The sequence below is a fragment of the Lycorma delicatula genome, chromosome 11, assembly GCF_047948215.1.
Source record: "Lycorma delicatula isolate Av1 chromosome 11, ASM4794821v1, whole genome shotgun sequence".
Classification (NCBI taxonomy): domain Eukaryota; kingdom Metazoa; phylum Arthropoda; class Insecta; order Hemiptera; family Fulgoridae; genus Lycorma; species Lycorma delicatula.
Window position 1 is genome coordinate 37,393,896 of NC_134465.1, and position 23,106 is coordinate 37,417,001.

Genomic DNA, 23,106 nt, shown 5'->3' on the forward strand with positions numbered 1-23,106 from the left:
CACGTGACATTTCAAATTAATTTCTTCAGACTACATGCAAAGCTTTCTCTGAGTTGTCCCACAGCAGCTTCAGGGACATACAGGCAGTCTTGAAACCAAAACACACAGCAAGCACATTCTGCACCATTAAATGTATCCAGTTTTAACAACATCGCTGACTGAATTTGGTGCTAATAAACTACGCGAGTCAAAACTTGATATATTTTGCTATGAAATGAGATCTCAATCGACTCTGTAAGTTATCTAAATAAATCTTTATATACTATTAAAATTGTAAAGTCCTTTTTGAATCACCCAGTATATACTATTTTTATATGTATATTTATTAGTGTTTATGTTATTCACAATACTAAAATTTAAAAAAAAACTCTTTCCCTTGTCCTTTTGTCATACAGGGTTCACATATGCTTTATAAGTGGGAACAAAGAATGTGAGTATTTTCTATATAATATTTTAGTTCTTTTGGAGTAAAACAAATTTTCAAAGTAATACAAAATTATTAATTCAAAGTAAGTACTTTTGAATTAAATCTATGATCAGCACATGGATACAGAGACTTTAGCACTTGCTACAAAACATACTGAATAAATTTCATTTTTAGTTTTTATTCATTCATATTTTGGAGACATTATTTTTCTATTTTTATTATGCAAGCACTTAATTTCTTTTTTTTTTCAGTAAATAATTAGAATTATAAAAGTATTATATTTAAATCCAATTAAATCTAATTTAAGTACACAGAACAAACTAATTTGACAAATATAAAATAAATAATAAAAACTAAATAAAGGAATACCTGATGCTCTAGAGTTTTACTTATTTCAAGACCTTCAACATCACAACTGATTAAATATCTTATAGATACTTCTAATCTAGTAATCTGTGTAAGACCAACTGAATGACATATCGATACAGCATTAGTTGAGAATGCAGTTGAAAAATTCAGTCTGAAACAGACCAAAGAATTATCTGATTGATTAATATAGTAATTCTTATATAGACTCTTTCTTTCTTTCTTTTTCCTGTTTAGCCTCCGGTAACTACTGTTTAGATAATTCTTCAGAGGATGAATGAGGATGATATGTATGAGTGTAAATGAAGTGTAGTCTTGTACATTCTCAGTTCGACCGTACCTGAGATGTGTGGTTAATTGAAAACCCAACCACCAAAGAACACCGGTATCCACGATCTAGTATTCAAATCCATGTAAAAATATCTGGCTTTACTAGGACTTGAACGCTGTAACTCTCGACTTCCAAATCAGCTGATTTGGGAAGACGCGTTACCCACTAGACCAACCCGGTGGGTTTTATATAGACTCTATCTATAAACAAAAATCCAACCTGAGAAAAAGTATCTGCAAACATTCACCTTGTAACACTTATTGCGTTCTTCAGCAACCCCCTCATATTATCCACACAATCCTATCTTTCTTAGTGTACATTTCTAAAAAAAAAAAAGCCATCAATGAACTGTATAACTTTCCTGGCTACGCCAGTCAAGTTATAAAATTAATTTTTAAACCCTATTTGTACAAAAAAAAATCAAATACAGGCTATAACATAGTTACATATGTGCATACACATCCATCTGACAAGAATACATTTTTTGGACTAGGGAGCATTGGAATGGAATTTTTTTTGCAATTATTTACAATTTTTTAAAATCTTTCTTAAAAGTCTATATTTTTATATATTATTTATATATATTTTTTTTTATATTATACTTTTTTAAATGACTCCCTAAGTCAAAACTTAAAAAAAGGTTTTTTTTTTAGTTTATTTTTTTGTTTTTTTAACCAATCTATATACTTTCCCGTTATAGCTGTAGCAGCATATATCACTATAACCAGGAAATTAAAAATGTTTATTAAAAATTTTTGTTTTATATTGCAGAAAAATTTCAGTAAGACTTTTAAATCATTAAGACAAGGTTTTTATTTTAAAAAAAGATATATAACCATGACAAGTCTGTGAAAAAATAGATAACATTTTTCAGGAAAAATCTTTTTTATTTTTCAAAATTTCCTCCTTTCAAATCCATATACTATATATACTATACAATGATGCTGAAGTTTTTCAATACTATCCTTATTGTATTTTATCTGTCTTCAAAATAGCCAGATTTTTTGACAATAACTTAAAAATTTTGTGTAAGTCTCTTTCTAGAAGCCCTTTTTCATACCTGGAAACTGGTAACAGTCTAAAAGTATTAAGTTTGGTGAGTAGGGAGGATGTGGAAGAACTTTCACGATCAAAGAAGAATGAGTTGATACACTGTCTTAATAAAAAAGAACTTTCTTTTCTCATTAAATGTGACAAAAGTTTCTTTATTTCCTTACGTAGATGATCCAGCAAAGATGCATAACATTACCTGGTTATTGTTTTACCCTTCTTCATAAAGTTAATTATGATTATGATGCGAGCATTCCAATATGCGGCGAAGAGGGCCATAAGCGTGATGACTATCTGCAAAAGAAAGAGGCTCCGCCTTGCGTTAACTGTAAAAGGTTGTGCAAAAGTCATAGGCACTCAGTTAATAGTAAGGAGTGTGGTTGTTACTTGAGAGCAGTTGAGATGTACTTTAACTCTCTCGACGGTTATGTTCAGTCAACTTAATGCCCAGGGAGCTTATGCAGTCCAAGTTGAGTTAACCGAGGTTGTCGAGGAACGCCGCCTCGATGTTCTTCTTCTGCAGCACCCATGTGTGGTCAAGGGTGATCTGCCAGGTTTTTCAGGCTGGAATAAGTTTTTTGTAGGTAACAGTAAATCCGCCGTGCTGTGCAGGAAGTCTATAGATAGTGTTTTCATATGGCAGGTCTCTGACACGCATCATGTTGTTGTTAAGCTTGCCGTGAATGGTTTGGACCAAGTTGTAGTTAGTTCATACTTTCAGTACAGAGATCCCACTGAACAGCACTTGGAAAGATGGGATAGAATTGTTACATTGGTAGTGGGTCGTCCTATTCTTATAGGAGTTGATGCAAATGCCAAATCACCTATTTGGCACAATGGTACCAACACTGATGTTACCATTGGTAAGGCCATCCCCAGTAGGATTCTGAATTGGTCTATAGTTGATGATTGTGAATGCGATCACCAGCTAATAGTTTTTGATTGAGTAAGTGGGCTGCGCGATGTCTTCAGGAGTGATGTTCCTGTTCAGCAGGGGCGCTTCCTGCACAGGCGGGCAGATTGGCCCAAGTTTTCAAACATTCTTGCAGCCAGACTAAGAGTTTTTACTCGAAGTCTGGACGAGGTGCCATTAGACGACCTGGCAGGGAATATCTCTTCTGCGGTAGTTGAAGCCGCTCAACACTCTATTTCCAGAATAGGTCGAGAGAGAGTAGCTGGATGGTGGACTCGGGAATTGACTGCGATGAAACGAACTGTGGGCCGGCTTAGGATAGCCGTACAGCGTGCGATTGATCCTGATCGGGGTGCAGTCTTGATTGCGGATTATCGTTGGAAGAGGACCGAGTATTTTCATAAGGTTAGGTCTTCTAAACGTGATTCCTGGCGCTCTTTTGTGCAAGAGCAGGGAAATAAAGACCCATGGGGTGTTGTTTATCGAGTTCTTGGTCATAAGCGGAAAAAAGACATTCTTCCGTCGGCCTCTCGACCCGGGATGGTGTTGTTATAGATAAAGATCGCGTCCTCACTCATCTGATGGACGATCTGCTTCCAGATGATACCGAAGTTGGTGAGACCACGTATCATCGACGTGTCCGAAGGGAAGTTGTAGATTTTCGCTCTGAGATTTTGTCTTCATAAATTACTGAGGCGGAAGTCCTTCAAATAATCTGTAACCTGGCTAGGAATAAAGCCCCCGAATATGATGCTATCACAGTGAAGCTTCTTGTTCGCACATTGCCCGTGATTGTTGGTCCTCTGACTAGGGTTTTCAATACGTTGTTTTTTGCTGGGCACTTCCCAGCGTGTTGGAAACGTGGTGTGCTGAAATTGCTCTTCAAAGGTGGCGACAAGGATCCCACTGTAAGTTCCTCTTACAGTTTTTTGACGCTCTTGCCTGTAGTAGGTAAGGTTTACGAGAAGGTAACCGTATGCTGATGGACGACCAGAATGGTTTCCGCCCCGGCACAGAGGACGCGCTTCTTAGGGTCATGGATTTGACTTCGACCAGCGAGTGCAAGTATGTACTCGGTGTCTTTTTGGACATATCCAGGGCGTTCAACAACTTGCGGTGGCCCTCTGCCTTGTTTCAAATGCAGCAGCGTGGTTGCACGAAACTAAATAAGACCAAAACTCTCTCGAGTTACTTCGGCGACAGAACTGTCGTCCTTCGTGACGGCAGTTCGGAGGTAGGAAAGACCCTGTCTAAAAGTTGTCCACAGGGCAGAGTTCTAGGTCCACTCGTCTGGGTCATTGAGTTCGATTCTCTCATGCGATTTGCGGATGCCTAGTGACTGTCGCATCGTGGCTTATGCCGACGATGGGCTGCTGCTGGTCGAGGGCAACTCGCGTGCCGAGATACAGCTCAAAGCGACACAGGTATGTAAGGTATTAAGGTTGTGGAGTCTTCACCATAAGATGATTTTCAGTGCGGAGAAAACCACTATGATGTTATTGAAGGGTCGCCTAGCCGCAACTCGTCACCCACGGGTTGTGATGGACGGCCTTCCGATTAGGTATGTTACCGTTCAAGTATCTGGGTGTTATCCTTGATGAGAGGCTTCTCTTCAAGGAGCACCTCCAGTTTGTAGCGAAGAAAGCCATCGATGCTTTCTTCGGTGTCCGTAGAGTCATCCATCCCGACTGGGGGTTGAATTATCGTACCATGCGCATTCTTTGCAAAGGAGTCTGTGAGGCCATAATGTTGTATGCTGCGCCCGTCTGGTCTCATCGTTTACAATTCCAATTTTTTGGGGATATTCTTTTGCGAGCCCGGCGTCTTCTATTGTTAGTTGTCGGTGGCTACAGAACTGTTTCGCGAGAGGCAGTCACTGTGATCGCCGGCAAAAAACCCATTGACATTTCAGCTTCAGAACGTGGCCAGTAGTATGTTTCCAAGAAGGGAGGCCCTCTAACGTCAGGGCGTATGCGAGAAATTTAACACCAAGGTTTTGACTCTTGCAAAGCTATGTGGAACGATTCTTCTACTGGTTGATACACGTATGGTATTTTTCCAAATGTTAGGGAGTTGCGAGCAATTAGCTGGGCTATCCCAATCGGCATATTACTCAATTTCTTTTGGGACATGGTGCTTTTAGGGATAGTTTGACTAGGTTTAGGTTGGTTGATTCCGGCTTGTGTTCGGATTGTAGGGTCGATGACATAGTGGACCACTTCCTGTATGTCTGTCCCCGGTACGAAGCTGAACGTACCAGAGTTGTTAGGGAACCTGAGAGAGTAAACTCCTTTGATCTGCGAGTCAACTGGAGGACTCGCAGAGACTGGGCAATTGTTGCTGGCTTTCTTCGATTCGTCGCCCTTCGCAGGACGGCCGGGGATATCTAGTAGAGTAGGAATCTGGCTGACTAGGGTCCGCCTGGACAGTTGATTGGACAAAGGTAGGCGCTTTGGCACCGAGTCACGGTTAGTTAGACAAGAGGTATTATAATTGCAGAAGCTGTCGGCGAAACGGCGACTGCACTGCCGATGGGCATGGGATACCATGCAGCCGTGAGGTGTATCGGCATCTCGACGATGGTTTATGAGGTGAATGTCACGAGGGACTCTGCGAAGGAGCCCAGTGGGAGTAGGAGGTCTGTCCACCTCTCCAAGGTGGACCAGACCGGAGTCCATAATTTAATTTAACCTAAGTCTGGGTCTAAAGTTGAGTTCAGTAAGGGAAACTAGTACTATATTCGTTGTTGCGATCAACATGTTTGGTGGTATGTTGTGTTTAATTTGCCTTGATTTACGAGACATTCACAAAATTGGCTCATAATAAGTAGAACTAAGCGTGAGGTTCGTGCTTCTGCGAACTCGATTAGCTAGTTCAGAGGGATACGATGTAGGACATTCAAGATGTCCGGACGAGGCCTACAGCGAAGGCAAAAGCTGGGTTAATAAATCACCGATGCAAATGTCTACCGAGGCATTTACATCGGTGGCATCCCAACGAGGCCAGGCTTATTACTATGAGATGTAAAAAGTCAGAGGGCGATAGACGACTCCCGTTAAAGCCCAACATGGCTGAAGGAGGGAGTGGTGTGGCGACCAGAACGTCACTAGGCGGATGTCTTTCCCTACGGGGTAGATGCATTAAATACTTATTCGGTTTGACTTTAGTTTCCTGCATGATTTTGCTTTTCAGAAATGTTTGATCATACAAAATTTTCTTTTCTCCATTTTTTTACAATCACAATACTTGACTGAATCAAACAACTCCCAACAACAAAATTATTAATCTTGACTGAAATCTGGCATAAGCACAAAGTAGAGCAGGGAACTACGAATAACCTCAAAAATGTAAAAGCGTAATTTCTTTACACAGTGTTATTAAGCATTCCTTGTACATCACCACATCATGATTTCTACTACCCCAGCTGTAGCAGTATGTTACTGCTATAACAGGAAAGTGTAAAGATCAGTAAAAATATCTTTTTTTTTATTATTTTTTTTTAAGTTTTGTCCCTTATGGAGACATTAAAAAATATAACAAAAAAATAGATTTAAATAAATTGTAATAATCTGCGAAGATAAATTTTTATGGGGGGGGATGTTTTGGCTGAAATAAAATTTCAAATTTTTACTGGGGCACTTTAGCAAAAACATTTACTTAAAAAAGTTGAAGTTTTTTTTTTTATCAAAATTACAAATAACCAAACATTTTTATTTAATATTCACACCCTCCCCAAAAAATGACTAGATATTTTTCTTTTTTTAACTATATCTTACTTCAGAAAAGGAGTTAATGGGAGTTTTTTGCATCTATATTTGCTACATCAATAGGCCTGTTATTAAAACCACTATAAAAATTTTTTGTCCATCCCACAACTGTCTGTGGTAACACTCAAAATTTTTTTTTTGTTAAAATTAAATTCATCTCACAAGTTGCACAGTGCATTTAAAATGTAGAAATATTTTCCCCTAACTCAATAATTCTTATTCTTTAATTTTATTTCTTGAAAAACAAATTAGTCAAAATTGTCATCCCCTTCCAAGAAAATTACAACTTTATTTATAATTATGGATGTATCTTAGTAATTTTTAAACAATTTTAAAAAGTCCTTTTTTAAATTTATTGTTACCACTTGGGGGGTATTTTCTTAACGATTAATTTTACCCAGATACTTCCCCTTTAGTATAGGAGCCCCCAAAATGAAAAAAATACTTTTTTGAATTTCAAATTTGTAATGCTTAAAATAAACAATGAAGTCACTAGAATATATTAATATCCTCCTCTGATGGGTGACCTTCCAAATTAAACAAGAAAAAAAAAAATAAGTTTTTTAAATTTAACTTGACCAGTGTTGCCAGGAAAGTTATGCAATTCATTGCTGGCTATTTAAAAATTAACCTGTAATTAATTAATTAATTAATCTGTTAATTAATCTGTTTCTTTAGATCTTCATTTCATTCCACATTAAACATTTTTTTGAATAAAACATGTCAGTAAATTAAGCAAGGCATAGAGATTGGCTCTTGACAGATGTCAAAAAATAGGATGCTGACTACAGACATAATCAGCATCTGTATTCTCATTCATAAAAATTTAATAGAATGCTTAGATTAGACACTCAGAAGCTATTTGTCACTGTGTCATACTGATATGCTCAGAAACAACAAACACTTTCTGAGATACATCCATTATTATATATTCACGACAAACAAAAAATACAGAAATATACATTTGTAATAAAAAATGAAATAACAGAAATATACATTTGTAATAAAAAATGAAATAAACTTTTACAACACCTAATTATAACATGAAAATTGCTAAAAAAAAACTAGACCAATAACCTCACATTACACAGACAATTTAAGGAATGGGTGTAATCATGCTGTGTAACTACAGCATAGAAATAAACAAAAACTTTTCTTTGGAATAATTTGCATGCTATTGTATATATAATTATTATCTTCCAGCTAGCAACACATGTTATTCAGAATACTCTCCAATAAAGGAGCAGATGTTAAAACCAACAATATCATCTAACATTACTAATCACCCATAAAATGACCATAAAACATATTTTAAACACTGTTGCCGAGTGATAAAATGAAACTTTGTATTTTTTTTATCAATCAATTTGTACGTTTAATACTGAATATTAGCATTACATAACAGGAGCAGCATTATTCAGAATGCAGCACCCAGTGTAATTACAATTGTAGCAAACAAAACTATTACAATGAATAGCACAACATTTAAGCCCTCTGCATGTTCACAGCTTTTAGATAATATATTTATAATTAAACTTACATCAGAAGATTACAAAAAACATTCTTCTATCAAGTAAAAAATTAAGATATAAAAATAATTATAATAAATTAAAAAAAATTACCTTGGTCCAATTTCAACAAGCAAACTTTTTAATGGTGTTTGTCTAAGTGTAGGTTGTTTAGTTAATTTATTAGGTTGAAATGGATGTCGAAGAATCCATTGAAGAGTTTCAAGTTCCGATTCAGATAATTCACTTTTAATTTCAACATTATAACAAATTTCAGTCTTAAGATTTGATATTAACGATGAAGATTTTTTAAGTTTCTTTAATTTAGCAGTCACAGCACCTTGACTTAAAGCTGGTATTCTATAAAAATGTGCGACAACCATCTGAAAAATAACAAATTTTAACTTAATTAATCTCTTTGTGAATTAAACAGCTTTTTTCTAATCTCTTTAGCTAATGCTATAATAGTAATAAAAAAATTGAGACAAATATTATAACGCAACACATTAATGTACTTCTTTCTAAGGTAAACATAGCCTTATGAATAAATTGTAGGCATTTTAGGTATACCTAGTTTTCAAATACTTATAAACAAAGTAATACTGGTTCTGTAAAATAAATTTAAAAAAATATTTGAAATAAATTGGTGAGAAACCAATATTATATCAATAATTAATTTAAAAATGGCCATAGTGTTATACTGTTAACATGAAACAAGTTCTGTTAATACGAAAAGGGATTGGATTATTTTTTAGATGTAAAATATAACTTTATTTTTATGCAAAGCAAATTTGTAAATATAAATACAAGATTAAGTAAGAGAATTTGATGTACTTAATATTGATTTGAACAATTCATATTTCCAAGTTACAGACAATAAGCTGATGGCCTATTTTTGTACACTTAAAACTAATATTACATTTATTATATTTCAAGATAACATTATATTTCAAATGAGAATACACATTGTAAATAATAAATATTTAAATAACATTAAATAAATAATAATGATGCTAAGCTTAACACTTTATTAAGATACACTAAAGCAAAAAAAATTTTGTTTGATTTTATTGCAAATAACTAACATACAATGTAACTAAATGTCATTTATTAACGTAAAAAAGTTTTATACATCCTTTCTTAAAGAATAACAAAAACTATCTCTATCAAACCAGAAAACAGAACTATTACAAAAAAAAGGCCTTAATATTTCACCCATTAAAAAATATCTCCACAGATTTAAAATATTCCCACAATATTTAATTACTAATTCCCGGCATCTCTAACGAAAGAATATATCCATTAAGCATTTGACTCCTTGCTGACAGAAGACATGTCTGGGATGCTCTCCATTTTTATCGTCTGCTACAGGTAAATTTGTATAGGTAAATTCAAATTCGTGTACCTTGTTCATCATTAAGGAATCAAAGATCGTTTTTATATTATCGAAGGTCTGATCTGTCACCTAATGAGCAAGATGAAGAGGTAACCACTGTGTATAAATGAACTGAAAAAAGAATCTTTCAGTTTAATGAAAACACATAAGTAAATCTAGGAAGTATAGGTAATATGCCCTGTACTGCTTGGTTCCCGGTATTGATTATGCAATAGACCAAGGCTAAAATAGTTAATATAATAACGGACTTTAATTATAATAATTTGTTAGTGTTCTGCTTTTCTGGTGGAAAGTGTTTAGTAATGGTTGCATTTGTTTTCTTTTTTCAAATTATAATAGTTATCTACACACGTAAATGTTTTTTGTTGAATGTATATACGACTTAAGCAGCTGTTACGTTGTACTAATAAATAATACAAACATCTGCTTTTTTTCTGTTAATAATTTTTCAGTATATTTTGTCTAATAATTTTCTGTATATTTATCACAAAATAAAATATTAGGCAATTTTACAAATTTTTTTAAGAGATTTATGCATAAATTTTTTTAAAATGAATAATGAAAAATGCTTCAAACGTTAACAATAAACAGAAATAAGCAAATGAAATGAAAAAATTAAATCTGTAAACAAATACACATATACTTGAACACTAAAAAAAAAAAATATACCTTAAGTTGAAATAAAAAAACACTAAAGTATTATTTTCAGTAACCTAACAAATAGATATACTTAACACACAATCAAATTATACAATAATAAATACAGCCCATAAAAATAAATTATAAGTATATTAATATTGGCTATAACAGTGTCAATAAAAAAAACACTAACTACTACAAACTGCAGACAACTAATCACTAATTAAATAGAAGAAACAATTCATACATAAGAAAAAAAATCCTTACATCTTATATACTTATAATGAATTTATCAATAACAATATAAATGACGAATAAAAGGTTATCATATAAACTGAATTCTGTATGTTTAAAGATAAAATTAGAGATAAAGATTAACCCCCCCCCCCCTCTAAAAACTACAAACTCTTCTTTACGACACATAAAAATCAAATTAAAAATTAATACGTATAAAAATAGAAAATACTAACATAACAATAAAAAATATTACATAGAACAAAGCTAAAATTAATTTCACGAATGTAATCAACAAAAATTATCAAAAATTTTGTAAACACACTAACACAATAAATATTAAAAGAAATAAAAATAATATTTCGAATATTCTATTTACATGTACTTACGACAAACAATTAAATTATTTATTCAACAAATGACGTACATTAAATCAGTAAAAACTTTATTATTGTAACAAACATATAATATACATAAACATTTTATTATGAAATTATACAAAGAAAAACAAATCATTACAAAATTTATATTAATAAATATTTATTTTATTCAAATCGTAACTAATTATGAACATCACATCAAGAATGGTAAATGCGTTACTCATAAGAAAACTAAACAGAGCCTCTTTAACCTTTGTCTCTAAGGAAAAAATGGAAATCATGGAAAAATCCTGATCATAGCAATATTAAGAAGTAAAATCAAAAGCTGGCAAAAAATTCCATAAATTTTCCAACTTTAGCAGGAAAGTTATGCGACTGGCTGCTGAGGGCTTTGCCATCAATACTAGTTAGAATGGAAATTAAGTGAAATGTTAAAGAATATAAATATGCCAGCAAATAATTATGAGAAAAAATTTTATTTTTTACTTTGAGTAAAATTTTGAGATAGGGACCCACTGCGACCAAAACTGAATGCCATCGATAACCCTTATTCAGAGTCACTGAGCAAAATTTAATAAATATCAATTAATCCAGTTTGAAAATATCAAGCAAAATAATTTCATATGAAAAAAATTAGTTTTTTTTCCTTCCACCCCTGATTAAATTGCCCAAATAATAATCAAAGTGGCATAGTAATGAAAAAGTATCACGTAATTAATACAAGAATATGAATCCAGAAACAATAAAAATGAAAAAAAAAGGTTTTTTGCTCCCATCCTTTTATAGAAACTTTATTAAAACCAAACACCATTAGAAAGTATTGTAGCTACCTAAGAAGCATTAAATTATATGAAAAACTTTACCTTTCCTTTAAAGTAAAATTTTGGGACAGGATCCATAAAGTCCACATCTTCCTGCCCTCTTGTTCATATGTAGCCAAAATTAAATTACATCAATGCCAGAGATATGGAAATCATAATGCCAAATTTTAACCAAATCAATTTATCAGTCCAGAGATATCACGATATACATTCATCCTTCTAAAAATTTTCAATGCCAAAATTATGTATTTTGGTTAGAGGGGAGGGAGTCATGAAATGTCAAGATTATTTAGTAGACTTTTCTTATACAATAAAGTAAAAAAGATAAGCAGTAATAATCTATATAAAAATATAAGTGATACACACAATGTAAAGATAATAAACAAATAAAATCTGAACAGACTTTCAGTCATGAAATGTCAAGTTATTTAGTATACTTTTCTTATACAATAAAGTAAAAAAGATAAGCAGTAATAATCTATATAAAAATATAAGTGATACACACAATGCAAAGATAATAAACAAATAAAATCTGAACAGACTACAAAAAACAATTTAAAAAAAATTAACAATAATTATTATTACAATGACAGAAGCATACAATGCTTGTTAGAAAAATAAGTACTTATTTTTAACTTGTACATGTAATGTAGTGTTAGACAATTTAAATTGGTATTTGTATTAATCTGTGAAAACATACACTGACAATATAAATAAGATGTAAAAGGTACCTAATATAAAATAATGGTATTTAATAAGGTAAAACTGTACACATAATTTTTCAGCATATCTATAACAAAAAATTTACTTGAAAAAGACTTTATTGACAGGACAGATCAGTATGCATCTTCTTGACAATTTTATTTATATGTTTAAACCATTAAAGATATGAAGTCATGGTAACTTCTAGGTTACTCTCCTTGAATACAGAATTCAAGTCTTAATCATAGTAATATTGGGGAATATTATTATCAATGTATAAGATATTGCAAAACAAAGAGTTATGTTTTTGCCATTTCTCTGACCAAATATTGATTGCACTTAAATCGCATTGTAAATTTTAAGGATAATGCCTACATTATAAAGTTTTCTTTTGACGTTGAATGACTAAATATTTGAGGATATATTACAGTGTACAAATATATATGTTTAAAAATTCAGGGTTGTCTAATAAGTAATATTTAAAAACTCATTAGCAGAAGATAGCGATATCCAAACTAGTTTATTAGAAAAAAAATGAAAATTTTATGAACTAAGGTACTGAACTTAAATTCCTTCTGGATCTTTGTACATGGTAGTTCTGAACGTTTTTCCATGCATTAAGTTAATTTTTTGTAGAATAATTAATAACCTTTCAACGCAATTACATAACAGCTGGTAACATTTTATGTCATCAGAAAGGTTAATCAGCTATTTTTATTTACTCAACAAAATGCTAGGTTTAGTAGAAGTTGATTTTATTTTTCAGTGAATCTTGATTTGTAGTGTTAAATTAAAATGGCAGACATGGGCAAGAATTCAGCTAAAGAAAGACTTGTTGCTACTATTTGCATGCATGCATTTACAAATGTAAATTAAAACTATAAAAAAATACGATATTCGTTCAGTTATTGGTAAGGAAGTTCCACCAATAGTAATTCTCTAATAACAGGGGAAAAAGCCTTTTCTACTTAGTAAGTCTTCAATTTGAAACAATCTGAGCATTCTTCCAGTTGATGGAATACCTCTAATAATGTTGAGAAATTCATTTACAATATTCTCTTAAATCGATCACAAAAAGATTTTCTGAGCTAAATATTCTATGTTTAAGCCAGATAATCTTAATGAGCTTCTGAATGGGAGATAGCTTTAAGATAAACCTCTTTTCAAAGCTTTACTAAGATATTTTTCCAATATTCAATCACAGAAATCGGTTTTCTTCTTGACAAATGTGCCACTTACCCAAGTAACACATCTTGAAATGTGTAATTTTGGTGTAAAAAAGTCCTCACTTCAATGAGCAAAATTTCACATATTACCAGTCACATGTGATATTTGGAATGCATATTTTTTAGATATAAAAACTTCCTGTTTGCTATAAACAGGAAGTGCAAACTGGTGAAAGAAGACTGGATTAAAGAAAAGTGAACAGAAGTGGAAAGAGAAATGAACATTGGTAAAATAGACGGAACATACAGGAAAGTTAAGGAAAATTTTGGGGTACATAAATTAAAATCTAATAATGTGTTAAACAATGATGGTACACCAATATATAATACGAAAGGTAAAGTCGATAGATGGGTGGAATATATTGAAGAGTTATACGGAGGAAATGAATTAGAAAATGGTGTTATAGAGGAAGAAGAGGAAGTTGAGTAGAATGAAATGGGAGAAACAATACTGAGATCTGAATTTAAGAGAGCATTAAAAGATTTAAATGGCAGAAAGGCTCCTGGAATAGACGGAATACCTGTAGAATTACTGCGCAGTGCAGGTGAGGAAGCGATTGACAGATTATACAAACTGGTGTGTAATATTTATGAAAAAGGGGAATTTCCGTCAGGCTTCAAAAAAAGTGTTATAGTAATGATACCAAAGAAAGCAGGGGCAGATAAATGTGACGAATACAGAACAATTAGTTTAACTAGTCATGCATCAAAAATCTTAACTAGAATTCTATACAGAAGAAGTGAGAGGAGAGTGGAGGAAGTGTTAGGAGAATGTTAAAAATCAGATGGGTGGATAAAGTGACAGATAAAGAGGTATTGCGGCAAATAGATGAAGAAAGAAGCATTTGGAAAAATATAGTTAAAAGAAGAGACAGACTTATAGGCCACATACTAAGGCATCCTGGAATAGTCGCTTTAATATTGGAAGGACAGGTAGAAGGAAAAGATTGTGTAGGCAGGCCATGTTTGGAATATGTAAAACAAATTGTTAGGAATGTAGGATGTAGAGGGTATACTGAAATGAAACGACTAGCATTAGATAAGGAATCTTGGAGAGCTGCATCAAACCAGTCAAATGACTGAAGACAAAAAAAAATTTTTTTTAGATGAATCATACTTTTCTGAACATTGCCTTAACAGCATTCACACCTTAACAAACTTGAAGATTATTTTATTCCACAGCTTTGATTAATTGGTATGGATTTAACTGAAACTTTCAGCAAGACAGAGCTCCAGTTCGTTATGCTCAGTCTGTAAGGGACTTTTAAATTAACATTATGAAGGATGATGAATCAGTAGGAGTTCAGAAATTCAGTGGCCGGCTAAAAATTCAAACTTAACACCTGTCACAATACCCTTTGGGACGTAATCAAAGAAAAAATTTCCACAATTAAAGAATGTTGATGGCATAAAAACTAATATCAGATATTGTTTTTACAACTGATCCTTCAACATGGAAAAGAATGTCCAAAGGCATTTGCCAACTGATAAAACTGTATGTGGGCAATGGAGTACTTACAGATACAATTTAAAATAATTTTTAGGTAAACAAATATTAGATAACTAATAACAAAATATTCATGTTTATTTCTTTATATGGAAAAAGGACTCGGTGGTACTGTATACAAATAATAACTCAAACTGGTGGCATTGTATTTAATTTTCTTGAGTTAAATGAGATTTTGTAAAGAAATTATCACATATTTTTACAATAAAAAATATTTTTTTTTTGCTAAATAATTTCTTTCTTATTGTATAATAAAACAAAAAATCGAATTCATAAAGTTTTCCTTGCATAAAAATTAAAAAAAAGGTTTTTTCCATTTTTTTTTTTTTTTTTTTATTATTATAATCGCAAAACCGAGTTGTACTCGAACTTGAATTTTTTTTCGAAATTGACATAATGCATCATATTTTATTCATTTCAGTGTAATTTTTATTTCATGTATTTTTTCTGTTGTTACAAACCTAAACCTGAAAGAATAACTCCAGAAACATTGTTCCGCAGAAGAGAAATAAAGCAAACAAGCGACTAAACATGTCAGAAATAGGTTGTTTTTATCGTAAAAACAAAATACCAAATTTGTTAAGATTTTTGTAGCTTTAAAAACCATTTGTTTTTTTTAAATACCAGTTTCCGAGATATTTTTAAAAATATCCATTTCACCCAACTTACCAGCTTCCGAACTGACTACCCTATTCACTGAATGACTACAGAATTTTAATAAATTGGTAAATCTTAACACGTCAAGAAAAAGGTGAATGGCCCCTATTTGTTTCCTAATTCATTGTACACTATCTGTAATAATTTAAACAATGTACATCATAAAATTTCCGAACCAAAATAAAATCTTTCCTGCATTTCTGACATAGAATTAAATCATTAACGATTAACTAAACCCAAACAGTAATTTAACTTTTATGCAATATTGTACAGCTCATGTGCCTGTTATGTGCTTGGTTATGACGCATTCCAAGAGAAATCGAGAAATCAAAGCTCACGACTCCGAACGTACATAGGTTGGATCGTCATTTCGATTACGTCACATTCTGAAAGATAATTTCTTATTAATTTATTGATTCAATAACTTTCATCATATTTTAACTTTTTTTTTTTTTTTTTTGTAAAATTTCCACAAATGAACGTTTTGTTTTTTCATATGGATAACTGCCGAACGTTGCACCACTTAGAACTACTGGCGATTATTTTAGTAGCGCACGGTAATATTTTCTATGTAGTTGCATTAATTTTATTTTTCAGAAAAATAACTGCAAACATTTTCTAATTTACATCATTCTATTGCTGTCTGTTCTAAAATATTGTATGTATGTAAAATAATGTAATGAAAAATTGTTACCTACAACGCATATATACATAGAACATATTAAATATGTGACCTAAAGGGCAAAGGCCGTCAGGGCCTCACTATACCTAGTAATGAACAGTGCCAGCCCATATCCACTGGCGATCAAACTGCTCATTATTCGGCTATACGTCCTGCCGATTCTAACATACGCTTACCCGGTATGGGGAGCTTTGTTGAACTCCACGCTTCAAAAGAAATTAGAAGCCGTTCAAAACATAGCGTTGCGGACGATATTTGGAGCACCGTGGTTCGACAGAAACGCCACTCTTCGCCACGACGCGGGACTACACACCTTATCCGAAGTGGGGGTGGCGCAGGCACGCAGACTGAGCGGTCGTGTCCGAACACGGCAATCTCCGGGACATCTGCCTAGAGGACCCTACTCCATAGGGTATAAGAAAACGGACTCGTACCGTATTAAACGAACCACCGTGAAGAGGCGGTACGGGAGCCAAAAATTACAAACCAGGCTTAGGAGCCTCTACCGCGGAACCTACGAATGGAAACCGCGCGAATTTTCCGGCCACGAAAGTGACCGTTTTCACAATTCAATTTTGTTAAAGCTATAAAAACCTAGAAAACACTCGTACACCGTCCCACGAAGAGACCACAATTAAATTCAGGCAGCATATGCGACTCTCTCCGGAGAAGGGGGCGCGCATTGCTGCCTCCAAATAACTAGGACCGTGGTAGGACTATTCCTGCTAGCCCATAAGGTGCTAGTACCGAAGGACTTCAGCGGATGGACTGAAGGGAAATTACGCCGGGAGTACGGCTCAAAAACTTAAGTCTCCCACGGTCAGATCCAGTAAATAAATTTCACGCTGGTCAATACGGATAGGAACGGAAATTACCAAATCCGTCCATAAATAAAACTTAAAATTTATAACCGCCACTAAATAACCAATGAAACCCGCCCGATAATAGAAAGATACAGCAGCAAGGAACATTGTCCAGGCTCTGCGATCTGTAGGAAGAAATATTGAAACTCCCGCCATTCTTGCGTTCCGTTCCATATATAAATAAAACAAAAAAAATTCAAAAGAATTAACCCCCACCTCTTAAAATTGAATTTATATCATTTGTTCTTTTGCTCTATCTCCCTTCGGTTACAATATTTTTTAAAGCATTTTTTGAAAGGTTATGCTTCATATATAGAAATTCAAGAAAAGGATTTTGCAATGAAAAAGCTGTGCAAAGTATTGTACAATTTGACTAATGTAGCCGGGAGTCATGTAATATTTCACAAGTTTTTTTTTTAACAGATAATATAGAATAAATGTTTTATTTTTCCTGTTGCGAAGGTGTCGTTGGTAATTGTGTCTTACTTTAAGTACCAAAATGTTTTCTTGAAGACAAAAAAAAATGTATTCAAATAAAAAATGAAAACGTAAGCTCTGAATAGTATCACCAATAATCAAATTGAGAACACTGTTTAAACGGTTAACAGTACACTTATTAATTATGAATAATCAGTATTATTTTTTCATTATTGCAATAAAGATAGTAAACTAGAATTTTTGTAAGTAAAAATTAAATTCGTTTTTTTTTATCAAAACTTTTAACTAAAATTCGACAACATCCAATCCATTATACTGTATTTTATGAAAATTCCTAGTCTTATCATTAATCAGATTAAATAACAAATTACCAGAACATAGAAATGAGATAAAACAAAAAACAACCAATTATATAATACACGTGCGACATTATGAAGTATGTTATGCAACATGAAACTGTAAATAAATTTAAAAAAATGCATAAACAGTACGATGCTTTTATATTAACATTTATTACACTTTTCATTTTTTTACATTTAAAAAAAACTATTGTAGACAAAGTTTTTTGAAATTTTATAAAAATAAATATGTACAGAAGCACCATCCTTCTTGATACGAACGATGTGTGTGGGTGTGTGTATATATATTATATATATCGTTTATTTAATTATCGACCTTCAAGAAACCGACGATTTTAGGTAATAACCGATAGTCAGAACCGATAACTAAGTAGCTTACTGGTAATACACCTACACGGGTGTATTACCTTATGTCACCTACACGGGTACTGTAATACAGTAAAATAATCATTAAAAATAATAATAATAATTTATTTTCGTAATAAAATAATACAAAAAAAAAAACAAAAATATGCAATAATAAATACAAATACGGTAGACTAAAAGAAGATGCAAAAAAATTGTAAAAATTACTTTTTCTTCAAAAAGTTGGTTATTTTGCTTTGTTTCGAACATTTCTTGTTGTAATACAGTTTTTGAAAGTTTTTTCTAACTAAAAACAAACACTCTTTGTTTCTTCATTAGGAATTTCTGGAAAACTGAGAACAAAAGGTTTTCATTGCCGTTAAAACTTCTTGAAGATTTGGCGGGTTGATTATCTTCATCGTTACCTTCGTTGTCATCACCTACGTCCCCGTCTATTTCTGCTAAAACTGAAGCCACTACATTTACTACAGTTTCATGCGTTTCTAAATCTTTGTCAACCTTTTGATAATCTTCAAACAGTTCATTCGATAACGATTGGTTTTGTAGACTATTGCCCCATTCCGCTAAAAATTCTTCTTCGTATGCGACGTCACTAACTTCGCCAGCTTTGTGGTAAAAATCCTGCATGCCGAAAGCAAGTTTTTATAGTCAACGGAGAAATCTCATTCCACGATCTTTTCAAAATAATAATTATTTGTGTTTCCTTTTTTTGATCTAAATCCTGTATCGTTTGTAAAATTGGGCGTTTTTTATAGTGGACTTTTACCGACTTGATCTAAGGGCTATAAGACTGCTGTTGTTTTCGGCGGTAAGAACACTAACGATTTTCAAAGTGTGGATGAGCCGCAGTGTTTTGTAATTTTCAATCTTTAATTCACGGTCCTATTTTCGTAACCAAGACGTAAAGATATCACTTGTCATCCAAGCTTTCTTGTTACTTTCGAACGTAACAGGAAGTGATATCAAGTTTTTAAAACATACGGGTTTAGCGCTTTTCCTTATAACCAAAGGTTTTTTTTCAGTTCGTCATATTTGTAGCAATTAATACTGTTAGTCTTGCTTTTAATAATTTTTCCCCCGAACACACACTTTTCGCCTTTAAACCGGAGTTCTTCCTGACCTCAGTTTAAAAAAAAGACCGGATTCATCAGCATTATAGATTTTTACGTCCGAATAGCCCTCTTTTAATTTTTCCCAAATTTAACCATTTTTATGACATACCAGCTGCTCTTATGACCAGTTGGAGCTGCTGCGGCCTCGCCGCTTATTCTCCCCGACACAATATCGTGACGCTGACGGAACCGTTGTATCCAAGCTGAAGTTATTTCACGTGGTTTACCGAATTTTTCAGAAAAATCGTTCGCCTTAGTTTGCAATGTAGGCCGCTAATAGGGATACCACTAGCCCTCTAGTATTTAAATCAATTTAACAGCGCTTGGTCTACATCATTATGCTGACTAGGCCGTAATTTTTTAGATTTCATAGAATTTGTTTCAAAATTTTTCTTAATTTTTTTCACGGTTCTTCCATCAAAAATATTGTCGAATGACCTACGCCTAATTCTTCGGCAATGTCCTTATTAGTTTCACCATTCTCTAACCGCCAGATAATGTGCGCCTTTTTCTCTATCGTGAATGGTTTTGGTGAAATTATAATTAAATCACTAGAACATGAATTACACAGGATACATAAGATAAAGTACTGTACCAGCACGATAAGATACGATCACAGCAAAAGATTAATAGCAACTGAATGTGGCTGCTTCAGTTTCCAATAATCTGGTACAGGGAGTAGATAAGAAGAACAATAGTACATATCCAGGTAAAAAGGAAAAGGTGGCTCATTTTAACCGTCAAAATATATCTGTAGCTCCGATCCAAAAAAAATCACAATAAAATTGTAAACCGTACGGTAAGTCTCGCAGATACCATTACTTCCGCTGAAAAAACAAAAATTTCTGTAATATAAATAAGTCTGTTTTTAACAAAACGATAGCGATATCAAAAAAGATACGACATTTCTATAAACAAAATCTGTTATTAATTTAAATTTTATTAAAAAAAAAGTACACGATAAATATACAATAATAGATAATGGATATGCAACATAATAATAATGTTTAAGCGTACTATATAATAAGCAAAAAATAGAAAAATTTGTTACAAAACTCTTACCGGCCCGATTTCATTTATTAAACAACGAATAATACATATTAAATTTACATAAATAATACAATTCCTACGATTATTCGTTACTTCATAAATGAAATCGGGCCGTTAAGAGTTTTGTAACAATTTTTTTCTATTTTTTCATTATATGGAACACTTAAACATATTTTATTATCTATTATTATTCATCTACTATCTATTACATATACTTAACATGTATATTTTTTAATTCTAAATTAAAAGATTTTGATAATAGAAATGAAGTGTCTTATCTTTTTTAATATAGGACCATTTTTTAAAAACAGTTTATACCAAGTATAGATACTTAAATAAATAATAGTATAAATAGTTAAGAATAAATAGTTATTATAGTTATAATTTTGTTTTTTGAGCGGAAGAAATAATATCTTTTTTTTATTTTTCCTGTTTAGCCTCCGGAAATTACCGTTCAGATATTACTTCAGAGGATGATATGTATGAATGTAAATGAAGTTTAGTCTTGTACAGTCCCAGTTCGACCATTCCTGAGATGTGTGGTTAATTGAAATCCAACCACCAAAGAACACCGGTATCCACGATCTAGTAAGAAGATATTATATCTGCGAGACTCTTACCCCGTACAGTTTACAATTTCATTGTAATTCTTTCATTCATTTTTTTTAATGAATTACAGAATGTTTATCTTATGGATTTATTATTAAAATTTTTTGCCTTTCTAGAACAACTAAACACATTTTTTCTTTTTTAATTTCACGACCAATTTTTTTTTGTCGATAGTCATATCATATCATTCACTTCATACCATATTTTTCCTTTTTTAATAAAACTAGTATAATGACCTTCACGAATCGAAGAACCGTGAAGTATCTTTTACTTTGTAAGTGCTAACCCTCGATTTTACCAATCGAATTTATTTCTGTTTTATTTATTTATTTTTTAATAAAACTAGTATAATCTCTTGTACGCACCGGGTTGGTCTAGCGGTGAACGCGTCTTCCCAAATTAGCTAATTTGGAAGTCGAGAGTTACAGCGTTCAAGTCTTAGTAAAGCCAATTATTTTTACACGGATTTGAATACTAGATCGTGGATACCGGGTTTTCAATTAACTACACATCTCAGGAATGGTCGAACTGAGAATGTACACAAGCCTCTACACTTCATTTATACATATCATCCTCTGAAGTATTATCTGAACGGAAGTATAATCTCTTGTAAAGTAATACGTTAAATTTTTTTATGTGATGGGAATTAAAAAAAAAATTCTATTAAAAGCATTTTCTATTAAAACAAGCTGTAGTATATTTTCTTTTAAATTTTATTATTTCAAGTACATTATCAAGTTTTTTTACGCTCCCTAGTACTATCAAGTACTGATATCTAGCGGCGCGATTCGTAATGTCACCTTAAAAAATAACATATTCGAGCCCAGCGGTTCATCATATATATATATATATATATATATATATATATATAAAATGTAAATGTAGTACTCCTTTACTTCATTATATTTCTGTCACCATAGCAACCGAAATATAATTAAGTACTGTAAAGTACTAAATATCCTCACAAACATGAGAATACAAACGCGTCAAGGATCCAGGGGGCACCGCCCACTGGCTAGACGGTCGGGCGAACGAAGCAAGTCCTGATCGGCTAGTACTATACCACAAAACATTTAGCTGCCTTTTTTCCTCTACATTATGCAAATGAAGATCACATACTTTTGTTTTTGCCGGATTAGGTCTAAAGTAATTGCCTTCATAGAAGATTGCTAAATTATCCCAGTTCTTTGTGAGTCCTTGTTCCATCTTGTAATCGCAGAATGGATGCTACTTTGCAATTACATAAAGTAATTATGTTCACGGAGGTTAAACCTCAGCGTGGGCATATGTTTTAATTAATCAGATTTTTTTTTTTTTGTTGGGTAAATAGGTTTGGTAGAACTTTTATTTATGTGTTATAAATAGAAAATATTTAGCATAATGGAATGATGCTATTCTTATTCGGTATTAGAGCATCTATTCCCATATCTTGTCTGACACTGAATAAGCTATGCACTAGGTCATCGAAATTGAAAATTGATTTTTGAAAGTGGCAAAGGTACTTGAGGATGGTAATCTTAAGCGTATGTACAATGGAATTCCGAATCAATAGCACTTTACACAAGATAAGTGACAAGTCCAAACTACACTAAACCTCATTTTAGCCAATAACATGGTCACAGATGCTATTAACATCTGGAAGGGCATTACGCAATCTAGTCCATAAAGAAAATATTGCTAGTGAAATACAATAAATAAATAAG

General features: G+C 32.6%; 1 protein-coding gene across 4 annotated transcripts in view; it reads right to left on the minus strand.

Annotated features, from left to right (window-relative positions):
• The window catches only part of Pfas (phosphoribosylformylglycinamidine synthase), an 86,399-nt gene that overhangs the window by 58,693 nt on the left and 4,600 nt on the right, over window positions 1-23,106 (minus strand). For 3 of the 4 annotated variants that reach the window (XM_075379103.1, XM_075379102.1, XM_075379104.1), the window contains 2 exons: window positions 8,477-8,745; window positions 797-947 (listed from right to left, as the gene is read on the minus strand). In XM_075379103.1, coding sequence (XP_075235218.1) covers window positions 797-947; window positions 8,477-8,745 — 420 coding nt within the window. Of the gene's footprint in view, window positions 1-796; window positions 948-8,476; window positions 8,746-10,427; window positions 10,617-23,106 lie in introns of those variants that run through there. The other variant, XM_075379101.1, reaches the window with a different exon arrangement.